This window comes from Babylonia areolata, chromosome 2, assembly GCF_041734735.1.
Source record: "Babylonia areolata isolate BAREFJ2019XMU chromosome 2, ASM4173473v1, whole genome shotgun sequence".
NCBI lineage: Eukaryota > Metazoa > Mollusca > Gastropoda > Neogastropoda > Buccinidae > Babylonia > Babylonia areolata.
In genome coordinates this window covers 40339133-40349132 of record NC_134877.1, presented here as the reverse complement: position 1 = coordinate 40349132, position 10000 = coordinate 40339133, and the positions used below count along the sequence as shown (strand labels likewise).

Here is a 10000-nt window from a genome sequence, read left to right as displayed (position 1 = left end):
CCTGTCTTTCCGATCTTCCCTCCAGGAGATTCCAGTCCTCAGCCAGAGCTCTTCCCATGAACGCTGGTCAGCTGGCTCCTCACTACGTGTCCCAGGTGCTTGTGTAGCTGAGCTGGTCCAGCTTCAAGTCCGCGTTCCAAAGGTTGTGGGTCCGACTCCCGAATTGCCCCTTCCCTGTTTTTCTGGGATAGTTATCTCCGTCTGCCGGCTCATCTGAATTGGGAATCTAGCGTCCAAACCAATTGTAACTAAACTGTGTCCCACCCAGCACCATTCAGCTTCTGCACCTGACGCGGACCTCCCCTGACGACAGTGATAACGACGAAACCACGTGCTTATGGTTCAGCAGATGCGACATACATTAATTGAAATGATGCACGGGCTTTGACAGTTCACAACAAGATGGTAAAGCCATTAACATGTTGTCGCTTACCTCTTCGTCGTCGTCCAGCAAAATTTCCGCATCACGTTCTTCCATCTTCGCCAGCAATTTGTCCTGAAACAAACGTCAGCTTGTGAGGACATGTCGGCAAGGGGCACACACACATACACACGCGCGCGCAGATGCGTACATACATACAAACGTATAACAAACGTACATACATACATACATACATACATACATGTACGCACGCACACACACGCACACACACACACACACACACACACACACACACATCTATCCATACTATAGATTCAGCTGCATAGCTTGTCGATTCGCATATAACCACCGACCTCTCATTCAAACTGTTGTTTGGAGAGATGTGATCAGAACAAAAGGGCTATTTCGTATTTTACATACAGTGTGTGAATTTCACAGCACAGCTAGTGACAATATTGGTCACATCACACAGTGTTCATATCGTGTCCTTCAAGTTACATTCTAAATAAGAGCTTTCTTTACACAGTGCAGTGCAGTACACTATATGCCTACTTGTGTGTGTGTGTGTGTGTGTGTGTGTGTGTGTGTGTGTGTGTGTGTGTGTGTGTGCGTACGTGCGTGCGTGTGTGTACGGATGTGTGTGTGTGTTACTGTGTGTATGACTGTGTCTGTGTGCGCGCGCGTGCGTGCGTGCGCGTGCGTGTGTGTACGGGCATTTGTGTTACTGTGTATGTGACTCTCTCTCTCTCTCTCTCTGTGTGTGTGTGAAGGGGTAGTGAGATAGGACATGTTAATTTCATCACATAAAGCCTGAAAGAAGCAATTTGCAATAAAGTCACCTTCGGTTACATAACCGTGGTAAACAACCAAATATAACAGTTGCTTTTAGACGACTTGGATATTTTATGGTCAGAACTTTGTAAAACAACAGCAATAAACACAAAAACAAAACTTTACAACTATAGTACAGGAGATGGCAGGGGGTAAGGGTAAGGGAAATCGATTGATTTTACGGTCAGAAACCTTTTCCTTGCGTCCACTGATCTAAACGCGGGAAAATCAGTAGCTGACAACATGCTTGTCACGAATCAATTTCATGCCTCCACGCGTCACCCCGTGCTGAATTTCACAATCCCATTGGCTGATCAGTGTGTCTCGTGAGCCAGCTCTCTGCGCGAGGCCTGCTGGATGACAGCTTCAGACACATAATGACAATGATCAAAGGTCCGCTTTTCTGTGCCCTGTGGTGACCATGATGAGAGTGACAGACATGCAGACAGACAGAGACAAAAAGACATACATACAGACAGACAGACACAGACATACAGAGATACAGAGAGAAAAGGGGAAGGGGAGGTACATTGATAAGAAGGGAGCACACATTCTGGAATCATAAAGCACTGATTGAGATCTCTTTTCATTTTGCCTTTGTAATTTTGCAGTTCCCGAAAATGGAAAAAAAATATACGAGAGAGAGGGAGAGAGAGAGAGGGGGGGGGGGGGGAGAGAGAGAGAGAGAGAGAGGTGAGGGGGAGAGAGAGAGGGAAAAAGAGAGAGAAGGGTGGGTCATGATTTTATGATCATGTCGCAAGCCATTTTCGCAGTGTTGTCGGTTCTCTGGAATGAGAAACAGGAAAGGATGATTCCAAAGCCAATAGCTGAGAACGTATAGGATTGAGAAAATTATATCAGTCCTAAATTTGTACTAAATCCCCAAAACTCTGCTTGGACAGTCAGAAAATAATCGCCGTTGGAAGAGCAATTGCTCCAGAGAGCATTCACTTCTAAAGCTGCAGTGGATTAAATTAGGTAAACTAGATGTAGATGAAGACTGGTTACACGCAAATGAAAGCGTTCAAATAGCTTTGTAATAAAGCAGCAACAGATTCAAAATATCAATCCACTGAAAACAAACTTTCTTTGTCTATATTTTGTATTCCATGCAAAAACTAAAACCTTATCATTCTGATCTCCAAGGACAAAAAAGAATATGAAAAAGCCGAATTCTGCCATCACCAGGGAAATTATTTTCTAAATAGATAACATAGATTTGCGGTTAAAACGGCTTTAGGTTCGAAATTTCCATCACAACACTGTTCTAAAAGAGACGAACATAACAATGACAAGAGAGTGAAGGTTGCAGGCTGTAGAAAGTCGACCTGTGGGATAAAAACTATATCTCCGTTGCAGACCACTAGGCACTGCCTGGATTTAGTTCGAACCGTAGCCTATCTGGGTAGAAACCCAATGAAATATCATCCACCTTCATACCTTGATTAAAAACAGCAGCAACAGCAACAACAAAAACAAGAACAACAACAACATCAATAACGAAACACACACACACACACACACACACACACACACACACACACACACACACACACACACACACACACACACACACACACACATACACAACAACAAGAACAACAACAACCGTCCACCCCACCCCCCAAAACAACAACAACGACAACAACAAAACCAATAACCACACACTTATTCAAACACGGCATGACAACAATTAGATCGAGAGGAACAAACCTACACCGATATTTTCACAGCGACTATGATATCTGCTATATTAAAAAAAAAATAAAATAAAATAAAAATAAAATAAATTCCTGGAAGCCCTGTAATAACAGCGTGTGTGTAAGGAAATGGCAACACGGCAAGATGCATGTCACGCGTCAGTTTCATACCCCCGTGCCCCCGTCCCCGACCCCCCAGGGCTGACACAATGCGCCGACTGGCTGGCACCTCCTGCAGGCAGCTCGCTCTGAAGGAGGGCCGCACGTGAGACGCATCCATGCCGGTGTCAGACTCATCATCACGAGACAGAGAGAGAGAGAGAGAGAGAGAGGAGGGATGGAGAGAGAGAGAGTGGGGGAGACAAAGAGAGTGGAGGGGTGGAGAGAGAGAGAGAGAGAGAGAGAGAGAGAGTGGAGGGAGGGAGATAAAGAGAGAGAGTGGAGGGAGAGAGAGAGAGAGTGGAGGGAGGGAGAGAGAGGGGGAGACAAAGAGAGAGTGTGGAGGGAAGGAGAGAGAGAGAGGGGGAGAGACAAAGAGAGAGAGGGGAAGGAGTGAGAGTGGGGAGGGAGAGAGTGTGGAGGGAGGGAGAGAGAGGGGGAGGAGAGAGAGTGAGAGTGGGGATGGAGACAAAGAGAGAGTGGGGAGGGAGGGAAAGAGAGAGAGAGAGAGAGAGAGAGTGAAGGGATGGAGAGAGAGAGGGGGGAGACAAAGAGTGTGGAGGGAGGGAGAGAGAGAGGGGGGAGACAGAGTGTAGAGAGAGGGAGAGAGAGAGTGGATGGGAGACACAGAGTGTGGAAGGAGGGAGAGAGAGAGAGGGGGGAGACAAAGAGAGAGAGTGAAGGGATGGAGAGAGAGAGGGGGGGAGACAAAGAGTGTGGAGGGAGGGAGAGAGAGGAGGGAGGGAGTGTGAGAGTGGGAGGGAGAGAGAGAGGGAGGGAGGTAGAGAGGGAGAGTGTGAGAAGGGGGTGGAGACAAAGAGCGAGTGGGGAGAGAGAGGGGGGGGGCAGTAGGGGGAGACAAAGAGAGATTGAGGAGGGAGGGAGAGTGAGAGTGGGGAAGGAGAGAGAGAGGTGAGGGAGAGAGAGGGGGGACAAAGAGAGAGTGGGGAGAGAAGGAGAGAGAGGGGGAGGGAGAGGGAGGGAGAGAGAGAGGGGGAGGGAGAGGGGGAGGGAGAGAGAGAGAGGGGAGGGAGAGATAGAGCGGATGGAGAGAGAGAGAGAGGCGGGAGGGAGAGAGAAAGTGGAGGGAGAGAGAGAGAGGAGGAGGAAAGGAGGGACGTGGGAGAGAGAGAGTGGGGAGGGAGAGAGAGAGTGGGGAGGGATAGAGAGAGTGGGGAGGGAGAGAGAGAGTGGGGAGGGAGAGAGAGAGTGGGGAGGGATAGAGAGAGTGGGGAGGGAGAGAGAGAGTGGGGAGGGAGAGGGAGAGTGGGGAGGGAGAGGGAGAGTGGGGAGGGATAGAGAGAGTGGGGAGGGAGAGGAGAGTGGGGAGGGAGGAGAGAGTGGGAGGGAGAGGGAGAGTGGGGAGGGATGGAGAGAGTGGGGAGGAGAGAGAGAGTGGGGAGGGAGAGGGAGAGTGGGGAGGGAGAGAGAGAGTGGGGAGGGAGAGGGAGAGTGGGGAGGGATGGAGAGAGTGGGGAGAGAGAGAGAGAGAGGGGGACAGGGGAGGGAGAGAGAGATGGGGGAGGGAGGGAGAGAGTGGGGGGAGAGAGAGAGAGAGGGGGGGAGAGAAGGACGTGGGGGGAGAGAGTGAGAGGAAGAAGGAACGACAAGAGAGTGCAGGACACTCCTTAATTCTGTCCATTCCATTTGATTATTCTCACTTCACTGAACAGGAATAATGTTGTGGTTGAGTTTTCTTTCATTCTCTGTCTGTCTGTCTGTCTGTCTGTATAGCTCTGTACATGCATGCATATGTGTGTGTGTGTGTGTGTGTGTGTGTGTGTGTGTGTGTGTGTGTGTGTGTGTGTGTGTGTGTTGCGCGTGTGTATGTATGTATGTGTGGCATTTCAACATATAACCATTAAGACGCAGTATGATACAATATATGACGTGCAATTGAACAATTACACCCTAAAATATCTAATCCTTTTTTTCTTCTTCTTCGCTTATCAGAAAGACGTACTGTAGTATCCATGTCTGAACATTATCATAACAATAGCATAAGAAGAGTGGAGCGGCCAAAGATAGAGTGAGGATGGGGGATAATAATGGAAGTTACTACGCATTTCACACAAAAAAAAAAAAGAAATAAAAGGAAAAGAAGGTTTATGGGGCTGGCTGGATGGGTAAGAGCATGTCAGGATGTATTTCGAAAGAGCACAGTTTCGATATTTCTGGCACGTGGCCTGCACAAACAATGAGAAAATCAGACAGGGATAGATAGACCGCTCATCGCTAATCAGTTTTCTGCACCCACGCTCATGCGTTGAGTTGGGGCGAGGGGGAGGGTGAATGGCGTGGTTCCATCGCAGGATAATCTTGTGTAAAAAAAAAAAAAAAAAAAAAAAAAAAAATCAGCTAAGAGGCGGTGTCCGCCATAAGAGTATTGATAATGATAACAATGATTAGAGGCCGGTGGTGTGTTGCTGGTTTCTTGTTGACTGACAATTGCTATGGAGAAGAGAGAGAGAGAGAGAGAGAGAGAGAGAGAGAGAGAGAGAGAGACAGACAGACAGACAGACAGACAGACAGACAGACAGACAGACAGAGAAGACGTTTTTTTCCCATCCTTTCAATTTTTACCACTGTGTTCTTTCAGATTTTTTAAAATTATTTTTTTTATTTTCAATTTTTTAAACCAAATTTATGACAGTAATCTGTGTATTATCAGTGTGTGTGTGTGTGTGTGTGTGTGTGTGTGTGTGTGTGTGTGTGTGTGTGTGTGTGTGTGTGTGTGTGTGTGTGTGTGTGTGTGTGCATGGGATAGATAGATAGATAGATAGAGAGAGAGTGTATGTGTGTGAGCGCGCACGCACGTATAAACGCACAAAAACACCACCGCAGGCACACGCGCATATACAGCAATACACAAATACACAGACAGACAGACAGACACACACACACACACACACACACACACACACACACACACACACACACACACACACATATGTACAATACAAAGACACACAGATACACAGACACAGACAGACACACAGACGCACACACACAGACGCAGACACACACACACACACACACACACACATATGTACAATACAAAGACACACAGATACACAGACACAGACAGACACACAGACGCACACACACAGACGCAGACACACACACACACACACACACACACACACACATGTACAATACACAGATACACAGACACAGAAAGACACACAGACAGACAGAAAGACACACAGACACACACACATGTACAATACACAGACAGACAGACAGACAGAAAGACAGAAAGACACACACACACACACACACACACACACACACACTGCAAGTAAACAGATATGGCGCAGCAAGCTAACTTCATGAAACTGACATTCCCACACACAGCGCTCAACAGAAATAAGAAGTGACAAGGTGCCTGTCACGCAACACCACCACCCCCTCTCCTCCCATCAACCCCCCCACACCCAAAAAACCCCAACCACACGCGTAATATATTAATAACACAACACCATGTCATTGGTTGGCTGTCTCGTGAAAGCGACAACTGTCTGCATGCACGCGGCCAGTGGATGACGTTGTCAGACAACACATCACAGTGATGATCAAAGGCCTTGGTGTTGGATTGCAGGAGGCTTTTCCCACTCCACAACCCATGGCGGACCAGATGATGAGGTGGGAATCATGAGAGAGAGAGAACATAAATTACTATGGGTTTTCAAGTTATACTCCCCACCCACCCCCACCCCTCCACCATCACAACCCCACACTCCCCCGATACTCCTGTCCTTTTCAAGTTATAGGTTCACCCCCTCACTTCACCCCTCTCCCGCCCCCTTTTTTTTCCTCTGTTCTGTTAATCAACTACAGAAAAACTGTCATCACCCTCCTTCCCTTCCCCTTCCACCCCTTTTCTTGTGTGTGTGTGTGTGCGCGTGTGCGCGCGTGTGTGTGTGTGTGTGCACGCGCTCCTGCTGTTCACGTTGTTAATCTGTGGACAGCAACCTTGCTGTCAATGACCAGACGAATTTCATTTCGCAAGAACAAGTGTTTGCATGCTAGAAAATCTGTCGAGACGATGGACAGCTCTTTTGATCTTCCTAATGATTCAAAAATTAAAAAAAGAAAAAAGAAAAAGAAAGAAAACAAACAAACAAATAGATAAAAGGACAATGTTACACATTATTAGCCTTTCCGCAAACTAGAAATATGCTTGTATGGCTCCAGCAGGCATTTTTCAAGATACCGGAAATATTTAACCAGACACACAGTTTGCGAACTGCCTGACAGGGAAAGGAGCTTGATAAGATACAACATACAAGGTACAAGAACGCTTTATTATCTTTGAAAGAGAAATTGTTGACACGTTTGCTGATAAACCCCCAAAATCTCTTAATGGAACAATTAAAATCTTTAAATAAAACAATTAAAATGTCTAAATAAAACAATGACAATCTCTTTAGGGAGGAAGATGGCAGAATGGTTAAGACGCTCATCTGCTAGTACAGAGTCCGGGAGGGTCTGGGTTCGAATGTCACTCTCACCCTTTCTCCCAAGTTTGACTGGAAAATGAAACAGCATCTAGTCATTCGGATGAGACGATAAGCCGAGGTCCCGTGTGCAGCATGCAAATGGCGCACTTAAAGAGAACCCAAGGCAAAGAGAGTGTTGTCCTCTGGCAATATAATGTAGAAGAAATCCACTCTGATAAGTACACAAATATACGTGCATGCACTCAAGGCCTGACTAAGCGCTGCTGGTCAGGCATCTGTCTAGCAGATGTGGTGTAGCGTATATGGATTTGTCCGAACACAGCGACGCCTGCTTGATAAACTGAAACTGAAACCAAGAAAACAAAAACAAAAGCAAAATAACAAAAAAATAAAAAAAAAAAAAAAAAAAATCGACAGAGTATGTGAGGACTGGGGAAAGAGGTGAACAACAATCAGAGTCACGACAGTTGGTTCACAACTTGAAGCGGAACGAATTCGGTACCGTTCCATTCTCTCCATTTTAATTAATCCACACGACACAACAAACCATAACTGATACCCACCCATTCCTTTGTCAGCGTTTGACTTCGTCGCATCGTTTTCCTGACATTTCGTCAGTAATTAAACAGCTCTACATGCACATGTTTATGGCCACTCACTCTTCTTCTGTCTTACTTAAGACAAAAAAAAAATCGATATGACGCGACAACAAAGCGTTAAAAAAAACACACACACAAAAAAAACACCAACAAAAAACCACACCCAGACTGAAGGTTTTTGCTGAAGTAAGACAACGAAGGATGCAATTAAAAAAAAAAGTTTTGCAGCTTTGTCATCACAACTTCCAGACGGGGGTGGGAGGGTGTGGGGGGTGGCCAGTGGTGGGTAGGGTGATGGGTGTGATAAACCAAAGATGCTAATTTCTCTGTGACGTTGTCGGGAGGTTTGAAGAGCTCTATTAACCTTTTACGCAGTCTCTTACTTAAAAAATAAATAAAAGAGAGAGAGAGAGAGAGAGAGAGAGAGAGAGAGAGCAAGGAAATGATTCAGATCAGTAACGTGTATTGTCTCATCATTTAATTTTGCAAGAATAGTGTGTGTGTGTGTGTGTGTGTGTGTGTGTGTGTGTGTGTGTGTGTGTGTGTGTGTGTGTGTGTGTGTGTGTGCAGAGGGTGGGGATCATAACAAATTGGTGTATGTAAAATTTAAGCTGCTGTTCCCTTACAATGTGTTCGTCCCATCAATACAGCGCTGCCATTTTTGTTGTTGTTGTTAGCATCCGTATTTATCTTTGTTTTGTTTTGTATTCATCAAAACTGATTTACCTGCACATAATTATTTATTTTGCAAGAAAAAACCCTCTTACTGTCGTGGGTTCTTTTACATGTGCTAAGATCACCAGGGCATCAGTTCATCACTTCATTCGAAAGACTGGCACTGGCAGACTCGAGGTCCAGTGGAGGGGCCCTTTTTATATGAGGACTTCTAGACTTCGCACACTGGGCATTACATCAAAATTGGTAAAAGATGAAGAAAAACGAAGTGATAAGAGAAACATACATTAAAACTGAAATAAAGAAGGAAATAATCGATGTCATATATGTGTTGAAATAAGTGAGCAAATAAGCAAATGAATAGACTATACTTGAGCTTTTGACTGGAAAAGGAATACCCACCCACTCTGAGTACGAAAGGAAGAAAAAAAGAAAGAAACAAAAAACGATGTCAACGATTCAGACGGGAAAGAACTGAAGGACACTCACGTTGAGTGGACAAATCCCAAGCGAAACCTGAAATGTAAAAACAGTGTGTGTGTGTGTGTGTGTGTGTGTGTGTGTGTGTGTGTGTGTGTGTGTGTGTGTGTGTGTGTGTGTGTGTGCTTGCGCGTGCGTGCGTGTATTTTCGCAAAGTCTGGACCCCGTGTTTATAAGATTTGATGACGTGGAATCTGATCCTAAAACCAGTCACCTAAAACCAGTTCCTGTCATGTCCAATTCTTTATTTTCGTGCCAGTCAACAAAAAACAAAATACAAAACAAAAACAAAAAAAGGGTCACCAGCTGAGTGAAAATAAAATGGATTACAGAAAGACGTCCATCGACACAGTACAGTATAGGATTGCAGTGTCTTCCTTGACAATAAGCCTATAGCTTACGGAAGAGTGAAATGTTTGTGTGTGTGTGTGTGTGTGTGTGTGTGTGTGTGTGTGTGTGTGTGTGTGTGTGTGTGTGTGTGTGAAAGAGTGTATATGTGTGGGTGTAAGGTAAGAGAGAAAGAAACAGTCAGACAGACAGATAGACAGAGACAGAGACACGAACAAGGAAGGAAAGAGGATAAAAAAAAAAACCTTATGTTTTCTTTAAAACAACAACAACAACAACAAAAACAAAACACAAACTAACTAACTAAAAATGATCCCCGTTTAATGTCTCGTAATACATACAGGTAATTGTAGAAAAAACAAG

General features: G+C 45.4%; 1 protein-coding gene across 1 annotated transcript in view; it reads right to left on the bottom strand.

Annotated features, from left to right (window-relative positions):
* The window catches only part of LOC143279445 (uncharacterized), a 114137-nt gene that overhangs the window by 9472 nt on the left and 94665 nt on the right, over positions 1-10000 (bottom strand). The window contains exon 2 of the mRNA XM_076583488.1: positions 434-496. Within this exon, the coding sequence (XP_076439603.1) occupies positions 434-496 (63 nt within the window). The remainder of the gene's footprint in view (positions 1-433; positions 497-10000) is intronic.